The sequence below is a fragment of the Eublepharis macularius genome, chromosome 16 (assembly GCF_028583425.1).
Source record: "Eublepharis macularius isolate TG4126 chromosome 16, MPM_Emac_v1.0, whole genome shotgun sequence".
Taxonomy (NCBI): Eukaryota; Metazoa; Chordata; class Lepidosauria; order Squamata; family Eublepharidae; genus Eublepharis; species Eublepharis macularius.
The window spans coordinates 49,006,991-49,026,438 of NC_072805.1; the positions used below are offsets into that span (position 1 = coordinate 49,006,991).

The window sequence follows — 19,448 nt, forward strand, 5'->3', positions numbered from 1 at the left end:
ACCCAAAGCTAGAGAGGCCCCTCGGCGGTCTCTGCCAGGCTGCTGGGGCTTCAGGACTGCTACCTTCTGCTCTCCTTGATCTCTCCCTGCCTTGCCTTTCAGAGGAGCCAGTGGAAGACACAGAGGGGCCCAGCGAAATGCCTGCTGACCCGGAAGAGCCTGCCCAAGACTCGGGGAGCATGGCCGACAGGGACCAGGGCCAGTGGACAGGTGAGCGGGCTCCCCTGCCTCCGCGAAAGCGTCTCTCTGATGCTCTCCCCATCTGGGCTTTTTGTATTTTTTGGTATTTCCTTCATTTGGGCCTGTTCTTGAGCCTGATCACACACGTCTCTGTGAGAATACAGTTGGCGTATAATGTGAACTCCGGCTTTGGGAAGAAACGCTGGACTGGCTAGCTGAAAAGATCTTGGGAAACTGAGCTCGGGTGGATCTCTAAGGTGCCTCTGGGCTCCAGTCCTGCTGTTCTACTGCAGACCAATGTGGCGACCCAGCTAAACTGTGTGCTCCTTCACAGAGAGGGAGAAGGAGAGACTCGGGGCTCCATGCTTGGCTGCCTTGCCCCCTTTGAGGTGGGCATAAGTGAGGAAGAGTCCTGCTGACCTCCAGAGTGGGCCTGCCAGTTTGGGCCTGAGCATGACCAGCACCAAGAGGCCATCTGAGTGTATGATGGATGGCAGCTGCTGGTCAGATCTCAGCCCTAGCCTAAGGCTAACAGGGCTGTAGCATCCACCAGCCAAGGAAAGAGAGGTGGGCCCTAGGCTTGCTTCCAGAGAGGAAGGTGAAGCAGCCTGAGAGCTGCGTTTCAGAGGGTCCAGTTCTCCTGTATACGTTTTTTAAAGTGGAAGAAATAAAATGTGTGCGAACCAGAAATGACCTGTGGTGCATGCGTCACAGGTGCAGGCAGAGAAACCTATATTCTGTGTGTTTGGCAGCATTGGAGCCTGCCCTTAGCTTTCACAACGGGGGGGGGGGGGCTAGCATATTGGATACAGCAGAATTGCAACAGCCCAGCCTGCCAGCCTAAAGGGTCTCAAGTGCTTCTCCCTATTAAAGACCCGACCGGGCACTCTATGCTGCAGAGCGTCTGTGATTCGCACCCGTAGCAGAGTGCTCTTAGTGGACTGCCAGGGGCAGAGAAGTGGTTGCAGGGAAGGGTGTTTACGGCGTGCATGACCGCAGTTGGGTTTGACGTGATGAACAGAAATGGCTCCTGCCTCCAGGCCCGCTGTCTGCCGAATGAGAGGACCAGGAGAAAGAGGAAGAAAAGCCCAAGCCAGCCAGGCCCCTCCTGCCTGGGCCCTGCTTGGCCGAGCCTCTCTTGCCTGGCACGCTGCTGCTGGGTGCGGAAGAGGCTGCCGGGCAGCAGCTGATGCTTCTGGGTCATCCTCCCCCCCCCCACACACACACCCCAGAGTAGCAGGGAGATGGAGCCAGAAGTGCAGGGACGTGTGCCCGCTGCTGCCTCCCCCTCCCTGCCCTTCCTTCCACCCAGTTGGATCTGGTGGGGCGCTCACCTTTCTCTGTGGTGCCTTGCATGGATATCTGTGCCCCAGCGAGCCTGTAGCTGCAGAGGTGTGCTCTGGGCAGGCCCTTCCTGCGCAGGAATCTTTGCACCGAGTTCATCTGAGCCTATAAAGCTCTCGAGGTCCATCTCCTCTGCTGGCAGCCTTTCTCCAGGGCCTCGGCTGGAGACTTCCGGAGCCTTTCTGATTCCCTCCTGCCTGGTCCTTTTAACTGGAGAGGCTGCCAGGGGTTGAGCCAAGGGACGGCTGCGTGCCACTAAGCCACAGCCCCACTTGAGCCTTTTCCCTGAAACATTTTGCCAACACTACCCATCACCTAGCCCGTTTGGATTCGGCACGAACCCTGGGCCCCCCACGGGATATTTCCTTCCAGACTTAGGCATTGCCGTTGCTGCTGATAACAACGCGGCCAGTCATCAGATGCAGAGGCAGCTTTCAAAGAGATGAGAAGTGTGTGTGCGTTGGGGGGCATTTCCTGCATGCTGTAAATAAATCTGCCTCTGCGCTGGTTTTGTGTGGCCTGAGTTGAGCCCATCGCTCTTGTGCCTTCTTGTGCCTTTTTGCGAGTGCTGCAGGTGCCCTTTCTTTCCCCACCTGCCAGTGACTCTCGGATCTGTTCTCTACCCAGGTCTCTCGGGGGTTGGCTGGTTGGCCTTGCCTTCCCCTTCTCTTTCTAGGCTCACCTGCTCCTGTTTCCTCTACATTGCAAATATACTGGCCGTATTTATGGAGCACAACACAGCCTCAGGGATCCTAGGCGAATGACTCCCGAGGTGGGAGGCTGGCCCCCACAGTGGGCACGACTGCTCTGAGGTTCCTCTTCTGCCTCGCATCAGCCCCTAGATAGCCCCCCAGAAGAGGCTGACTCAACGGCCTTCCCAGCTTTGGCTTCCCATGCAGCAGCCTCTCCTGAGCAGGCCCCGGATGGACCCTTTCTCCTCTCTCCCCTTCCCCTGAGTTGGGGCCTCCCTGCCTCGGGGGCTTCTGCTCCCTCTTTGGCTGGAGGGCAGGGCTCCTTAGCAGCTGGCCTTCTGGTCTGCTGCTGAGGCGGGGCGGGGGGAGGTCAGTGAAGACAGCCAGCCAGCTCCTGTGCATCCTGCTGTAAATTTCTAGGGCAGGTGGCGAGCTGCTTTACGGAACGCGGAGAGCCGAGGACCCCAGTTTACGGAAAGCTGCATGAATTAATAATCATTTAATGGGCTCCTCTATTATGCTGCTGGGTTAGTAGATGGAAGTTTGGACGAGGAGGCTGTCTGCGATACTTTAGTGAAGAGGGGTGGGCGGGGGGGGGAAGCTTTGGGTCTAGTGGAGTCCGCTTTCCCCCTCCCTTGCTGGGCTCAGATTTAGACCTGGCCATTGAGCCTCACCTGAGTCTCTCTCACCGGATCAGGAGGCACTTGGGAAGAGGCCACTGCCGCTGCCCTACAGGCCAGATCCTGTGGCTGTCGTCAGCTCTTCCTTGGTAGGGGCCTCCAAAAGGCCCTTTGTTGTTATTGATTCGATTCTTATTCTACCTTCCCTCAAGGGCTCAGCGTGGCATACATGGTCCTTCCTCCCCACCCCAATTTTATTCTCACAACTACCCTGAGGTGTAGGTTAAGCTGTGGGAGTGACTGGCCCCCAAAGGGCACACACTCGGCTTCACAACAGAGGGGGGATTTGAACTCAGTTCCTCTCTGCTTGCAGTCCCGCACTCAGCCCCAGTTCCTTAGGAGGTGCTGCCACAGAAACTCAGCAGCAGGCTCCTGGCCACACCGGGGCCTTCAGTAGTGCATAACGGCAAATGATTCCCTGGGGTGCAGAGGCCGTGCCATTGTGCCACTGTTTGCCCTACACGACAATTAGAGCATCAGCCAAGGCCCAGGGAAATGCCCGTTCAAATTCCCACACGTGGAGGGGTGGAATTTCTGGACATTTTGAAGCCACAGAGGGGAAATGTGTGTTTCTCCCTCCATCTTGTTCCAGAAAAAAATGGATTTCCCCCCCCAGAAATTGAAATATATACAATATTTACCTTCCAATCAAACATAAGCCAGTTTTACAGATTTAACAATATAAAATGCATAATGTATTATTTAATTAGCATATAAAATTGTACTATTTGCCATATTTATGGAATTCAAAATAGAAGTGGGGACTCTCAAGGACGTGCAGGGGAGAATCTTATTCCCCCCCCCCGAATCCTCCTCCCAACGCTATTTCCTCTTTCCCTCCTCCTGGCAGCCCCCTATGCTCCCCCCTGCAGCCAAGCTACCTCTTCTCTCCCTCCCCCCCCGCCCTGCATTTTCACCTGTATTTATTATTCACTTCCTTTTTGCCCCACTTTCCCCGCAGCGGGAGAAAGCAGCTTGCATCATTTTCTCGTCCTCCTCATCCTCACGACGACTGGCCCAAGGTCATCCAGTGAGCCTCAGTGACAGAGTGGGGATTCAAACCTGTCTCCCTCAGATCCTAGCCTGAAACTCTAACCACTACACCACACTGGCTTTCATGCAGCAGTTGCTGTTGAATAGTAGTGAAGAGCCAGGCCTGGCCCTGACAGTCTTATGCTACCATAGCACACGTGTCTTTCATTTTCTTTTTCGGCCCTTGAGAGGAAGAAAAAAATAAAAGATGATGGTAGAAAAAATGTTTGTAGTAAACAAGAGAAAGTAGATTATTTGGACAGAAACACTCTCTTACAGTCACAGTAGATAGGACTACCAGCATCGTTGGGTATTTTGATAAACGTTATAACGTTGAAAACAGTGAACCATTTATTGATGTATTATCATTAAACACATTATAGCCTATTAATTGTTGCCAAAATGGTTTACATTTAAACCTCCTCCTTCCAGTACTCACTCTTCTTCTTTCAATCCTCCCCCCAATATTGTTTGACTGTACCTTTGACCCATCTAACCCCTATTCATGCCCCCTCCTGATCCCTGGTTTGCAGTTTGGGAGTGCCTTTAGACCGGTGTTTTCAGATGAAAGCCCTGGCTGCCTCCGTGCTGAGTCGTGCTGTTAGTCCTGCCCAGGCTCTAATCACATCCACTAAGAATGACATAATGTCCTCTACGTGGGGCTGCTTCTGAAGACGGATGGGAAGGAAGCCTGCTGCCAGCGTGGCCGCCAGAGTGTTAACTGGCATTAATCACAGGGAATATGCCTTGCCACTTTAGCGCCCTGGCTGTCCGTTCATTTCCAGGCCCAATTCAGCTACTTTGAAAGCCCCGGACAAGTTGGGACCAAAGTCCGTTAAACGCAGGCCCTGCCCCATCCACTCTCACTGTCGGGGGGGGGGCAGGGGGGGCATAGCTTTGAGGGACGGCGCTTTCGCAGCTGTGGGCCCTTGGCTGCGGAGTGCCCTTCCCCCACTTTTTCAGCTTTTAGTGCCAGATTAAAGCTTTACTTTTTCTCCAGCATTTTGATGATCATTGGTTGATCCACTGGTTGATCTTCTTATGATGTCTCCATTGATTTAACATGACCATCATTTTTGTACCCTACTATAATCATTTTTGACAGTTTTATCACTGAGAGATTTATGCGGCTGGCTTTTAAATAGTACAGATTTGCCAGTTTAAAACTATTCTTTTTATTTTTTTAGAAAATGTCTTTGTCAGAAGCCTGCTTAAGGTGGCTCTCAAAATAAAGCAATACAACAAAAACCAACAGCATCAAAAGGAACTGTTAGAAACAAGTAAGGGACATGAAAATGGCATAAAACAAATACTGAGCAGCCTAAAATGGTTATCCAGAAAACAGCCCCTATGCTAGAAGCAGACCCTAAAAACAGCCTAGAAAGACGGGACCTGTCAAGTAGAAGCTGAGGCAGGCCTCAACAGATAGGGCATTCCAAAGACCAGGTGCCGGCGCCAGTGAAAATACCCCATCTCTGGTTGCCCCCTGCCTCACCTCTGCAGGCGGGGGCACAAAGAACAGGGCTTGAGAAGAGAATCTTAACTGCAGGGCTGGACAGTGCAAAGGAGAAGGTCCTTCAGGTACCACAACCCAGAATCGTTTAGGGACTTAAAGAGAAGAACCAGCACTTTGATTTGTGCCTGGAAAAAATAAGATAGCCAATGCAGATCTGTAAGCACAGTGTAATATGGTCCCTGTTTCCAGCCCCAACAATGGCCGCCTGGCTGCTGGACCTGGGACGCTGGAGTTTCTGGGCAGCTTTCGAATGCAGCCCCCCTCCCCAAATGCGGTCCTCTAGCTTGGGTGAGGTGAGAGTGTGGATCGCGGGGGCCAAATCCTGGAACTGGTGTGTCAGCCACAGCTGATCAAAGGGAGAGTGTGCCGTGGAGGAGGGCTGTGCCTCCACCGATAGGCAGTATCCAGCGGCACCCACGAGCGGCTTCCGAGCAAGCGCAGACCCTGCCAGGGAGGCGGGCTCCTCAGTCCTCAAGCAGGCTTGTTGTTGAGGAGCCGCACCCCAGACTTCAGCTCGTTGGCCCTCATCCATCCCATTACCTTTCCCAGGCATCTGCTCACAACTGCCACAGACCTACCTGACTCAGCTGTCAAGGAGAAATAGAGCAGGGGTAACCCTTGTATTGGTGGCTCCTCACTCCAAAGCCCTGAATGAACTCCCCAACCATTTCAGCATGGAAGACAAGATGGACCCTTGCAGGGCCCCGTAGCGTTCATGCTGTGGAGCCAAGCAACCCGCCCCCCCCCCCAGAATAAACCAAGTAAGAGTGGGACCCCCAAAGGACGGCTCCGCTTCTCTCAACCCAGCCAGCCTCTCCAGAAGGGATGCTGCACTCGATGGTTTTGAACGCTCGAGAGGACCAGTGAGGAGGAGGCCCCCCTCCCCTGGCCCTTCTGTCCTGGCAAAGATCGTAAGTTGGGGGTGACCAGACCAGGTTTCTCTCCCAAACCTTGGTCTCCATCCAGGCTGAAATGGGTCCAGCTAATGTATCTCCTGCAAGACTGCCTGAAGCTACGCCGCCACCCCCGCTGGAGCCCCTGCCCAGACAAGGGCTGCTGGCCACTGGGTGGTGGCTGTTTAGGTCATTGAGTCCAGGCAGTGATGGCTTCTTTGGAGGGGTTGCACGGCCATTGCTTTCAAGGCGGTTGGAACTACGCCCTCCCATAGAGAGGCACTTGTTTCCCTCTTGGACCACTAACCAGCCTGGCCCCCCTCGGTACTATAAGCCATGGGAGCCAGGGCCGGGCCTGGGCAGGGCAGGCTGCACACTTCTGAGCATCAGGTTCACTTCGTCAGGCCTCACCAGCTGAAAGTCGCCCATGCAGCTGGGACCAGACTGCCATCCTGAGGTTGAACTGAACCAGCTGTGGCATCTGAGCCTCAGATTGTATCCAAGTAGCGCATCGCAAAAGCGTCCCAGGAGGCCTGCATATTTGGGGGGGGGTCCGTTTTCAGGGGCTCGGCATAAAGGTTCCCTCACAGGCAGGCAAAGCCCCACCCGGCCACCCTGGATGAATGCCATAACCTCAAGGTCCCACCGCCGGGCTTATTCCTGGACTCTTTAGTCCTTGCCCAAAGTCCTGCAGCACGCTTCCTCTTCCCACCCTCACCCGGGCGCTCTTTTCTCCCCTTCCTCCCACATCTGGCTTCCACCTTCTGTAGCCCACAGAAGGTTCCCTGGCCATAATCATTGGCCTTCTTCTCTGACCTCATCCTCTTTCACCTCTCTGTTGCTTTTGATACAACTGATCATTCCCTTTTTTATTAAGAGTTTTATATAATTAATATTATGTAATATTATATGCAGTCAACTGATTCTGTTCCTATCTGGTCAGTTGCTCATTTGTTTCCACAGCGGGAAGTTCTTCCTTGGGGGATTTCATCCAGCACCAGGGCTTTGGGGCCAGGGGCCCAGGTCTGTCTCTTCCTCTGGCCTTTCTTCTTCCCTCCAGTTGCGTTTCTGCAGTTGCTTGTCTGACATTTCCACTTGGGTGTCTTACGGTGGTCTCCAACACAGTGTGTCCCAGGCAGCATTTCTCCTGGTCCCTCCCAAACCTTCCTCTCCTGGGAGCCAGTTTGATGTAGTGGTTAGAGTTGCAGGACTTTAATCTGGAGAGCCAGGTTTGATTCCCCACTCCTCCGCTTGAAGCCAGCTGGGTGATCTTGGGTCAGTCACAGCTCTTCCAGAGCTCTCTCAGCTCCGCATACCTCACAGGGTGATTGTCGTGCGGATAATAATAGCACACTTTGTAAACCGCTCTGAGTGCGTTAAGTTCTCCTGAACGGCGGTGTATAATTTGAATGTTGTTGTTGTTGTTGGTACATGTTCCAGATCTCCTGTCAATGTCCCCATCCACCCTATAAAACAGGAAGAGAGCCTTTGCTGTACTTGTTTGGCTCTTCTTTCTCTTTTGCTCCCACTATTCGTTCTGTTGGTAGATTGCATTGTTTCCATCGCAGAAAAACATCCTTTCTGCTCCCCTCTGCAAAACCACTGCTTTATGCTCTGCTCATTTTTTGTCTTGACCTTTGCCACCGCCTTCTCCTCTCTTGTCTTCTACTGTGCCCAGCACTCTGCTGCCATCATCCGATACCTCACCGTCCGGCCCTGTGGCAAGCTGCTTCCAGTCCTTACAGGGGCTTCCTGTCCTGGGCCCAGCACCCACTCCATGCCTTCCTAGTCCTCCATGGCTTGTGCTTCCTCCCCATACCTCTTTGCCCCTCCAGCTCCACCTCCGTCGGCCTCCTCCTGCTCCCACCGGGGACTCTGTCCTCTCTCCCATTCCGCTCTGCCTGATGCCTGGAAGGGCCTCCCGGAACACGTGCTTGAGGCCCCTCTCTCCTCACACCTCTCCTGCTTGTTGGCACAGCCCTGTAGAGCTCCTCTTCTCCAGAAAGGAAGCCCAAACCTGAGGAATGGAGCAGACAGGCTTGTTCCTACCGTGCAAGTCACGGCTTCCCTGTGCCCGCTGCTTCTTGGCTTGTTGGGTGATTGCGGGGAGGGGAGATGTGTGTAAGACCACTGCTGCTTCCCTGCAAGGGGCCTGCCTACAGAGGGAGAAGAAACACCAATCTCATAGCACCTTACGTACGAGCGCCATTTTATTTCCGCACAACCTTTCATGAAAGAAAGTGCTGGGATAAACTGTTTAGTCCTACACGACCGCCATCTGTTTTTGCTGCCACTACTAGTGCAAAACCACCAATGTGAGGAGGGCTCCTTCGGTACAAGAGGGACACACACACACACACACCGTCCAAGCAGGCCCTGTTATTAGCCACGGCTGAGCCGAGGCTAGCTAGGAGCGTTAAACCGCCTAGTTAATCGGCAGCCAGTTCATCATCTTAAATATCCAGCTGTCATATATTACCTTTCAAGTGAAAATGAATAACTCCCATTAAGGGTGAAATGGGTTTGAAGTCGATTCGAGACAGATTAAAGCACTGTTATGAATGTGTGTGCTGAGGGGGGCTGTGCATAATATGCTTGTCCTTGTAGTTTTTAAATAATAGATGCCCTGCAAATTTATGTGCTCCAAGGTACAGAGTTCAAAGGTCACAAGGTGGGCATTCTGGGAAGAGCGCCGACTTCCTGGAACATACTCTGTGGTTACTTCTGCCTCTCTGGTGTTTCTGTGGGTTTGACCTATCAATACCACTCTAGTTGTGTTTTGTGCAACAGGAGCTCATTCTGGGGTGGGGGAAGGTGAGGGGGTCTGGCCATGGCTGGGGCAGCAGGTGGGTTAATGGGACTTGATAGTTATGGACTGGAACAGGTGCTGTGCAAAGCTCTGAGGGCCCCTCACCCAGACACATGGAGAATGTGCCATGCATTTCCTTGTGTTGACCTGGCTGAAAAATAGTCTTACAGCTCCTGAGCAGTATGAGGTGATTTCAGCTGACCCAGAACAGCTTGATAGGGAAGGAGGTAGGTGGGCAGGATCTCTGCTGGTTGGGCCACGGATTCAGGAACAGATTCCACACCAACTAGCAATTCTATGGACTGATTTTTTTAGGGAATATGTCAGCAGCTTCTCCGTGCCCATTGTGATTGAAGTGCCTTGCAATATAAATCAGTAAAACAAGAAAATCGATTTATGTTTAAAGCAAAATCTGCAAGTACATACGCATGTGCTGTCAAGACGCAACCGACTTAGGGCCTCTCCAGCCTGGGCACTTCCGAGGCAAGTGAGACGCAGAGGTGGCTTGCTGTGGCCTTCTTCTGCAGAGCCTTCCTTGGTGGTCCCCCCCACCTAAGCAGAGCCCTGCTTAGCTTCCCAGATCTGATGAGATCAGGTGATGCCATGCCGCCTTCCCTCCAAAGCAGGCAAGTAAGAGCAGGTAAAAACAACAAAAAGGGAATAAAATGAACCGTGGGTAAAACAGGTTGTGCAAAGAGCAGGCATGATACCCTAACAAAAAGCCCAGGCAAATAAAAACCTTTTTACCTGGTGCCAGGCAGACTTCTGTGGAGCCACAACTGATAAGCCTGTGCCTCTGGTCTGACTACTGACATTAAAAAAAACGTAAGTCAGGACTCAAGATGCGAGATGATGGGGGAGAAGGCAGTCCGTCCGGTCTCCTGTTCTCAGTCTGTGTGGGCACCGGCCCTTGGAAGTAGGAGGCCTTCCTGGAGGGCCGCCCTGGGAGAGGGGCTTGGTCCAAGTGTGCTGAAATTAGACTGACTGTGCCTGGGGGGGGGCTCTGCTTCTGGGCCAGCTCCATGGCAACCTCTGCGGATTGCTTCCATCATTCCGTTCCATGACATTCCATGACACAATACCCCATGAATAGAAAATTCATCCATTGCACTGAACATTGACATGGTGTGTGAGCCTCAACCCCCAGTCCACGACTGCCCCTTCCTGAGAACCAAGGCCAAGGCCTGGGCTTGGAGCCCAGCCTGAGGAGGGATTCCTGGGTGCAGCCCTGGGTGAGCCTGCCGAGGAGCGCTGTGCTGTGACATCCTGGGAAACGTGTGCCTGCTGGGGCAGGATGGAATGGGACTGGGCAACATGAGGAGCCACTTGCTCCTGAGGAGACGGGGAGGAAGGCACGTGCAGGAGCAGCACAGAGGGAAGCCCCCTCCACCTCTAGCCTGCTTACGGTCTGCACCCCTCGGTGGTTCCTCAGCCTCCGGGGCTGGCTCCACGGCGCCCCTCTTTGTCGCCCTGGCCGTTGCTTTCTTCAGCCCCTCCCTCCCTCCCTTTCCGCTTCCTGCGGCCTGAGGGTGCCAGAGGGCCACTTAGATCTGGCTGCAAGACTTCAGTGCGGGCAAACAAAGCCCATTCAAAGGGCCAGGAGCAGTGATCCCATCACAGAGCCAGGATTGGGTTCCTTAGAACTGAAGGCACTTTTATCCTGAACGGTCTCCAGGAAGCTCAGGGTAGCATGCGTGATTCGTCTCCCCTCCATTTGCTGAGACAGGCTCAGCAAAGTGTCATGAATCACACCATTGCCTGACCTCCCTGGCCGATAATTTCCTTTTTCGAAAGGTGGAGGAAGCTACAAGGGGCTTGGCCATACTAGACTTGATATTAACCAACAGGGAAGAATTGGTAGCTGAGATGAAGGTGGTGGGGACCTTAGGGGGAAGTGACCGTGTCCTCCTTGAATTCCAGTTGCTGTGGGGGGCGAAGGAAGTTCGTAGCCAGACTTGTAGGTTAGATTTTCGTAGGGCCGACTTCAATGAATCCAGAGGCTTGATGAGAGTCATTCCGTGGGGGAGTTTGCTGGAAGGGAAAGGAGCGAGTGAAGGGTGGGCCCTTCTCAAACACGAGCTTTTGCAAGCTCAAGCCCTCACTATCCCAGCAAGACGGAAACATGGTAAGGGCTCCAAGAAACCGATGTGGATGTACAGAGAGCTCCAGAATAAGCTAAGGGAGAAAAAGGAAATGTTCAGGAAATGGAGAGAAGGACAGACCTCTAAAGAGGAGTATATGAGGGTTACTAGGTACTGCAGATCAGCCATCAGAGAGGCCAAAGCTCAGTACGAGCTGGGTCTGGCCAGGAGGGCTCGCTACAATAAGAAAAACTTCTACAGATATGTGAGAAGCAAATGCAAGGTAAAAGAGGCAATTGGACCGCTGTTGGGAGTAGATGGAGAAACTCTGATGCAGGACAGAGAAAAAGCAGACAGGCTTAATGACTTTTTTGCCTCTGTTTTCTCCCTGAAGAACTCAGGCACATCTAGAGATAGTAAAAAATGTGGCAGGACACCTGAGTGGCTAATTGACATTGAGAGAGAGGTTGTGGAGAGGCATCTGGCTGCACTGGATGAATACAAATCCCCTGGGCCGGATGGGGTGCACCCAAGAGTGCTGAAAGAACTTTCTAGAGAACTTGCAGAACCCCCCTGTCCATCATCTTCAAGGCCTCCTGGAGGACTGGGGATGTGCCACAAGATTGGAGAAGAGCGAATGTTATCCCAACCTTTAAGAAAGGGAAGAAGGATGACCCGGGAAACTACAGGCCGGTCAGTCTGACTTCTGTTGCTGGGAAGATATTAGAAAAGATTTTAAAGGGATCAATCTGTAAGCATCTGAAGGACCACTCAGTGATCCGGGGAAGTCAGCATGGTTTTGTTCCTAACAGAACTTGCCAGACCAACCTGGTTTCCTTCTTTGATCAAGTGACCAGCTTACTGGATTGGGGGAACTCTGTTGACGTGATTTATCTGGATTTCAGTAAAGCTTTTGATAAGGTCCTCCATGACATTCTGATGGGCAAACTGGAAGACTGTGGAGTAGACTATAGGACAGTTCGGTGGAGAGGGAACTGGTTGGAGGACCGCACTCAAAGAGTGGTGGTCAACGATATTTTATCAGATTGGAGGGAGGTGTCCAGTGGGGTGCCGCAGGGCTCGGTTTTGGGCCCGGTACTTTGCAATATTTTTATCAATGATCTGGATGAAGGAGTGGAAGGGCTGCTCATTAAATTTGCTGATGATACCAAATTGGGAGGAGTAGCAAACACCCAAGAACTAAAATTCAACAAGACCTGAATACTCTGGAGAAGTGGGCAGCTGTGAATAGGATGCAATTCAACAAAGACAAGTGCACAGTATTACATCTGGGCCACAAACATGGGAAGTACAAATACTGGATGGGGGATACACTTCTGGGCAGTAGTCTATGTGAAAGGGATCTTGGGGTAAGAGTGGACTGTAAACTGAATATGAGCAGTCAGTGTGATACGGTGGCAAAAAAGGCTAATTCAATCTTGGGTTGTATCAAAGGGGCCATAACGTCGAAATCGCAGGAGGTCATAGCCCCTCTCTATACTGCCTTGGTCAGGCCACACCTGGAGTATTGTGTGCAGTTCTGGAGGCCTCACTTCAAAAAGGATGTGGACAAAATCGAGAGGGTGCAGAGGAGAGCGACAAGAATGATCAGGGGTCTGGAGACTGAGCCCTACGAGGAAAGGCTGAGGGCCTTGGGAATGTTTTGTTTGGAGAAGAGGAGGTTGAGGGGGACATGATTGCTCTCTTTAAATATTTGAAAGGCTGTCATTTGGAGGAGGGCAAAGAGTTGTTCCAGTTGGCAGCAGAGGGTAGGACGCGAAGCAATGGGCTTAAATTACATGCACAAAGGTACCGGCTGGATATTAGGAAAAACTTTTTCACGGTCAGAGTAGTTCAAAGGTGAAACCAGCTGCCTAGGGAGGTGGTGAGCTCCTCTTCACTGGCAGTTTTCAAGAAGAGGCTGGATGAATACTGGTCAGGGATGCTTTAGGCTGATCCTGCACTGGGCAGGGGGTTGGACTAGATGGTCTGTGTGGCCCCTTTGTGATTCTAAGATTTTGTCCTCACAACAAACCTCTAAGATAGGCTAGGTGATTGGCCTAAAGTCACTCTGTGGCAAACCGGGGTGTGTGGGGGGGGGGAGTGGTGATCAGGTTCAGCGATGGGAAGCACAGGCGGTTTTTTGAAATGCTGAGCCGGTTGCCAGCTGCAGCTGCAGAAAGAGTGTGCTTTTGAGGTTTTTTCAGGGGTCTTTATACGCGAGAAGAATTCCCCACATTTCCTTCGCCCTTGGCCATTGCAACAGCTTTTGTTAAACAGGATGCAAATTTCCCCAGGTCTCTTTCACGCCCTGGTTTCTCTGCAAGCTCCCCTGTGTGTTGTAGGCACCCCTTTTTGTGCATGATTCCGTTTGCAGGGTTGGTTGTGTGGAGGGGAGGTCGTGGTTGCTTGCCCAGGAGCCCTCGGTGGGTTGACGGCCTCCTTGCTTCCCTGTTTTGCAGCACAAACTACACCGGCAGAGAAGGAGCTGGCCGAATCACCAGCATCCTGCAAACACATTTCGTTTCCCAGAGGTTCGGAATCCCCTGGCACCCAGTGGCCAAAGGCAGCGGAGGAGGCCAGGCTGGAGCAGGTGAGGCCTGAGACTGGCTGTGCTTCTTTGAACCCAGGTTGATTTCCAGAACAAACCCACCCCGGCCAGCTGGTTGAGCAGCCGTATTAAACTGGATACAGAAGGTAAAACTGACGGGGGCCCTGACTCTTGCGGTCTCACGGAGAGAAGACGGGATGCTGAATATCTTTGTGTACTATTTTTATTTATTTATTTATAGTCCACCTTTCTTGCTGGGACTCAAGGCAGATTACACAGGATATCATTCCAGGTTTCAACAAACATGTTTACAAAAACTGGAAATACAAGTAGAAAATAAATTTAATTTATTTAATTTAATTTCTTCCATTTATAGTCCACCCTCCCCACACAAGTGGGCTCAGGGCGGATCACAACAGACTTAAAATACACCACACAACTAAACACATCACCATTAAAAGCATAAATAATACATATCATTCAATTTAAAATACATACTACAGCTATATAAATACAAATATAAAAACAACATGGCAGCACGCAAGCATTTTACAGCAACTATGTGAAAGACAAGAGGCAACCTTGGGCAGGAGAGCATAAGATTTTAACCCCCCCCCCCACCAAGGGGGGGGCACCGCCTAGCATCATCCATACGCCTGGCGGAACAGCTCCGTCTTGCAGGCCCAGCGAAACGTCAACAGGTCCTGCCGGGCCCTGGTCTCGCGAGACAAGAGCGTTCCAGCAGGCTGGGGCCAGGGCCGAAAAAGCAACATTTGAAAACTTGAACTAATTTCTACATGTCTGATGGAAGAAAATGTGTCCCCCTGTGTCTGTAAAAAGGTCTGGAAAAAAACCCTTCTGAGCTCCTCAGCTACTGTGTTTTGTAACTCTGGGACCGCTACAGAGAAGGCCTTGCTTCCGGCAGCTGACCCTTTGACTTCCTTGCAGGTGGTAGGGCCCTGTTGGCCACTTCCATCCCTTAGGGGGTGTTATGGCAGCAGGTGGTCCTGGCAGTGCTCCGCCCTTAGATCACGTGGTGCTTTCAAGACAAAAGCCGCCCCTGTAAACAAACCAGTAAGGAAAGCAGATGCCTCGGAAGTGGTGCAGGAGGCTCCCGCCAGCCCACCCCCTTGCGTGTGCCCGCATTGGCATTCTCTGTCTCCAGCACTTTCTGAGCCATCTTCAAGGGGAGCTCCACACAGAGTGTATTGTAGTAGTCCAGTTGGGGGGGGGGGGGGACAGCATGGCCAGAACGACAGCAGCATTCAAGCCCCAGCAGCGTTGCCTCCTGAGAGTCCAGGGACCCTGTTGTGTCTAGGAGAGCCCCCGCTCTACGAAGCAGTCTCTTGAAGGAGCGTGGGACCCCTGCAGAGGCCAGCACTCCTTCAGCTGCTGGCCAGTCCACGGTGTCCCCCCTTCAAGGACTCTGCCTTGTCTGGACTGAGCTTCCTTTTATTCACCCTTGCCCAGTTGTGCCCCACCCCCGCCCTCAATTTCAGAAGGGTTGTAATGGGTTGCAGGAAGTGCCTCTCTTGAGTCTGGGCCAGTGGGAATGGTCGTGGCAAGCTCCCTGTTGCACAAAAATGTGTGGTCCTTCTCCCTCTCCCTCCCCAGATGTATCAGTGCCCCTACTGCAAATACAGCAACACAGACGTGAATCGGCTGAGGGTCCATGCCATGACCCAGCACTCCGTCCAGCCCATGCTCCGGTGCCCTCTCTGCCAAGACATGCTCAGCAACAAGATCCACCTTCAGCTCCACCTCACCCACCTGCACAGCGTGTCCCCCGACTGTGTGGAGAAGCTCATTTTAACGGTGAGTCCCTAAATGGTGCGTTCGCACGCGTACACGCTTCTTCCTTTGTGCTGACTTTCCTCTCCGCATACTGTCAAGGTTCAACACACCAGCCTCTTGCTCGGCAGAAGTAAGTAGCTCCCTGGAACGGAGGCTGTGCCGGCTGGGGGGCAGCTGTAGCTTCGGCCCTGGAGGGGCGAGGCCTTCCTGCAATGGGGGCATCTCTCAGCCCGCAGGCTGTGCCGGGCGGTGCCTGCCCCCCACCCAACCCCGGTGTGTTCGGGTTGGATGTCTGCGGGCAGCACCCCGGTGCGGTCAGTGTACAGCTAGCCAAGTGCAGCAAGGCGGCATCCTTTGGTTTTAACGCCTAATTTTAATGAGGCTTCAGTCCATTTAACTGCACGGGCTTCCCATCTCCGGTTGAACGCCGGATTGTAAGCTGTTCTGGGCAAGGACCTTTCCCCCCCGCTTTGGTGGCAACGTAGAACACCATGTACACGGGTGGTGCCTAGGACAGCTGCCACGGATGTTACCAAGGAAGGAGATGCCATCAGCCCTGGCATTCCTGGCGGATCCCCAAACACACAGGGGGTGCCTCTCTGCTTCAGCAGGAGGAGGAAGGAGGGTCCTTGGCTGGTGCAGCAGTTTGGGGTTGCTAGGAAGCCTCTGGGGCCTTGGCCTCTCTCCTCTGTGGAGTGCTTCTCTCTCACCTGCCGGCTCCAGGCCTGTGGCCTTGGGAAGCACAGCCCAGGTGGGCAAGGGCCTGCGGAGGCCCCCGAGCCACATCCCAGGGTTGCTGGCCCTGGGGTGGCTCCTGCTCATAACACCTTTACAGGCGCCGTTCAGGAACTGACATGTTGAAGATGCCTGTCGCCATGGTAATGGCTGCTTGCTGGTGCGCTCTGTGGCCCTGAGAGCCTGCACTGGTTCTCATGAGCCCAAACCCCGGGCTGCTGTGGATGGGTGGGTGTCAGGGGTGGGGGAGGACGCAGCACTCAGTGCTCAAGACCCTGCGGGCAGCGGACATGGCACGGCACGGCACGGCACGGCACGACCTGCACAGACTGGCCCAAGGGCTGCTTCCTTTCCCCAGGACTGCCTTGTTTTGGCAGAGCAATTGGCAAGGGTAGTGCAGTCGACAGGGACGGTGGGCTTGCTCCAGCCTGTCTTCCCAGATCTCAGGACACCTCCTCTGCCCCCACTGTCCCTCTTTGCCTGCTTTCCCCCCCCCCCCATCGTTCCCTCCCCCCTTCTCTGTCTCCTTTCTGCTGTCATTCAGCGTCTCCCTCGCCGCACCCACCCCCTCTCGTTCTCCATCTCAGATGAAGGTAATGAAAATCATCGGCCTTCATTAATTCTGAGCCCTGTGAGATGATAGCCCTTTGGAGCCATGTTTGCCAATTAGATGGTCTAAATTAGGAGTGACCTTGGTACGGTACCATCACTTTGCCTCTCTGGGCCTAATGAAGCTTTTCTCTCGGGCACTCTCTCTCCCCTGCCCGCTCTCTTCCTTTGTAATGGAAATTGCCTCCTTTGTCTGGCTCTGGAATCTTCTCCCTCCTCCCCCCGGCATGGACAGGGGAGATGTGAATGTGTCTCCTCAGACTCTCACTGAAGATTTCATTTTGGACCAATTAGATCTCACTATCTGGGGATGGGGGGATATGCAGGATGCGGAGCGGAGGGGATGCTGGGAACGGCCGGCCAGCAGCTGAGGGGGGCCTGGCGGAAGCACCTTGCTTTGACGAGTGGGTCTTGGGAGGGGCAGGTGAGGGCAATTGTTTGGCACCCTCAGAGGGCAGGCACCAGGCTGGCCCCCGTGAGGGAGGAGGGTGGGCAGGCCAGCTTGCTTCCTTGGCTCCCAAACCTGGTCCCGTAGTCGGGGCACTGAGTGACTGGGTTCTGGCTTGTTCGGGGGAGGCCTTTCTGATGCAGGGGGACCCCTTTTTGCAGCTGCTGCCCTCGAGGGAGCTGATATGACCCCTGGCTGGGGGTTGTGCCTCCCTGAGGGAAGCTCCTTGCTCTGGGGCTCTGGTTCGTGGGGCTTTCCGTTTGCCACTTGGCCCCATTTCATGTGCTTGCAGAAAGGGATGTGTTCAGTCCACCCCAGGAAGGAAGGACAGACCTGTTGCTGTGTAGCTGCAGATTGAGATGCAGAGAAGCACGTGAGGCTGGTGATTATATTTCAGGGAGAGTTAATTGACGGGAGGTGAAGGAAGACAAAGGCTTGCTGCTTTCTGCCTTCTTGAATCCCAATCAGGAATTATGATTAAAGACGCGGCAAGACAACAGACGCCTGATGAATTGGTCTCTCTCTCCCTCTCTTTCGCTCTCTCTCTGTCTCTCTCTCTCTCTCTTTTTGCCGTCATTCACACTTGATTGACTTCAACCTTTCAAGTGCAAAAACCCCTCTTTCCATTATTATTCGTAGCCATCTGAGTTTTTCTAATTAAAGTGTATGAAAAACAATTATGGAGCCATCGCTATGGGTCTGCAGGGGGAGGGCCACCTCCGTAGATTTCTGGGGAAAGATCACACATTGTTGTCCTAAGGTGCAACTTGGAGGTTAGGTGATGTTGTTCTTTTTTCTATGATCCTGTTGTTTCCTTTAAAAAAATCTTTCCCGTGGTTTATTTTCATCATTTCAGTCGAGACCGAGAGAACAGTTGTCCTGCTGATTGGTTCTGAGAGAGGCGCTTGCTTATTCCAGCTTTTCTGCTTCTGCTTCCCACCTCATTTATCTGGGAGACAATAAGGGAAGGAGACTAGAGGGGCAGGAGGGGCTGCTGGCCTGCGTCCTGAGGTTGGGCGTTCTTGTTCACGAGTGATCTCTGGCAAGTGGCGAGTCTCCCTCACAGGACCCTTCAGTGTGGAAGTCCCCAAGTGACACTGCCCGGTTCTTTTTCATATGTGCCCAGGGAGACCACCTTGCCTTGCCCTGGCTGTGGAGGGGCAGAGTTGCGTCCTCTTTTGAGCAGCAGCAAACTAGGTACCCCTGGAAACTCACAAGCGGCGCAGGGAGGTGATTGCCATTCTCCAACCTCTGGTCCTCGGAGCCAGCTATACTGCCTCCATTTAGTTCCATTTGGCTAATGCCCTTCTTGGGCTATGAGTTTGGAAATGCCATCTCAGCTGGTGGCCATCAGCACATCATGTGCCACTGAATTCATCTTCAGTGTGCATTGTGTTAAGAAGTGCTGCCTCATCAGTGCTGAGCCTGCGGTCATCATGCACCATGTGCTCTCTTGACACCATTCCTAGCTCCCTCTCTCACAAGTCCCTCTTCGTCGCCAGCACTAATGACCCCTAAAGGCCCCAACGCCGCAAACATTGAGTTTGCTCTTTTCTGTACCTTTCACGGCGTTCATGAAACGTCCTTTTGGAGATGAGGCAGCAAGATTTCCAGCGTGGCCTCTCCGTGCAGAGTAGAGGAGGGCCCTTGGATAATGATTCCAAACGGAGAATTTGCTTCGTATGCTGCTGCTGCGCGGCATCCTTTGGCGTTAGTGAGACTTCCACTCACAGCAAAACAGCTGCTTGCTTTGGTGTGTCTCTTCCCCTCACCGCAGCCCCAGGCCTGGCTTCCCTTGCTTCGCTTTGTTCATGAAATGAGGCAACGAGGTGGCCTGTTCAGACCCCCAGGCAGGCATCAGTTCTGCTGCAGTCTCTCTGCCTGCCTTGTGTGTGTTTGCCGTGCCCTCCTGTCCAAGAGCTCCGACTGGCATTCCTGGCTCCCCCTGGCTCACTCCTCCTCGCAGTGACCCTTACAGGGAGGGAGGGAGGGAGGGAGGGAGGGAGGGAGGTTACACCACAAGGGGTGGTTGGCAGCAGCAAGGTGGAAGGATTCCCCAGTCAAGGGGGACCGAGAAGAGCCCA

General features: G+C 53.2%; 1 protein-coding gene across 2 annotated transcripts in view; it reads left to right on the forward strand.

The window, feature by feature from the left end:
- Nucleotides 1-19,448, forward strand: part of ZFHX3 (zinc finger homeobox 3) — a 136,393-nt gene that overhangs the window by 101,989 nt on the left and 14,956 nt on the right. For both annotated transcript variants that reach the window (XM_055000204.1, XM_055000205.1), the window contains 3 exons: nucleotides 103-210; nucleotides 13,690-13,820; nucleotides 15,393-15,593. In XM_055000204.1, the coding sequence (XP_054856179.1) occupies nucleotides 103-210; nucleotides 13,690-13,820; nucleotides 15,393-15,593 (440 nt within the window). The remainder of the gene's footprint in view (nucleotides 1-102; nucleotides 211-13,689; nucleotides 13,821-15,392; nucleotides 15,594-19,448) is intronic.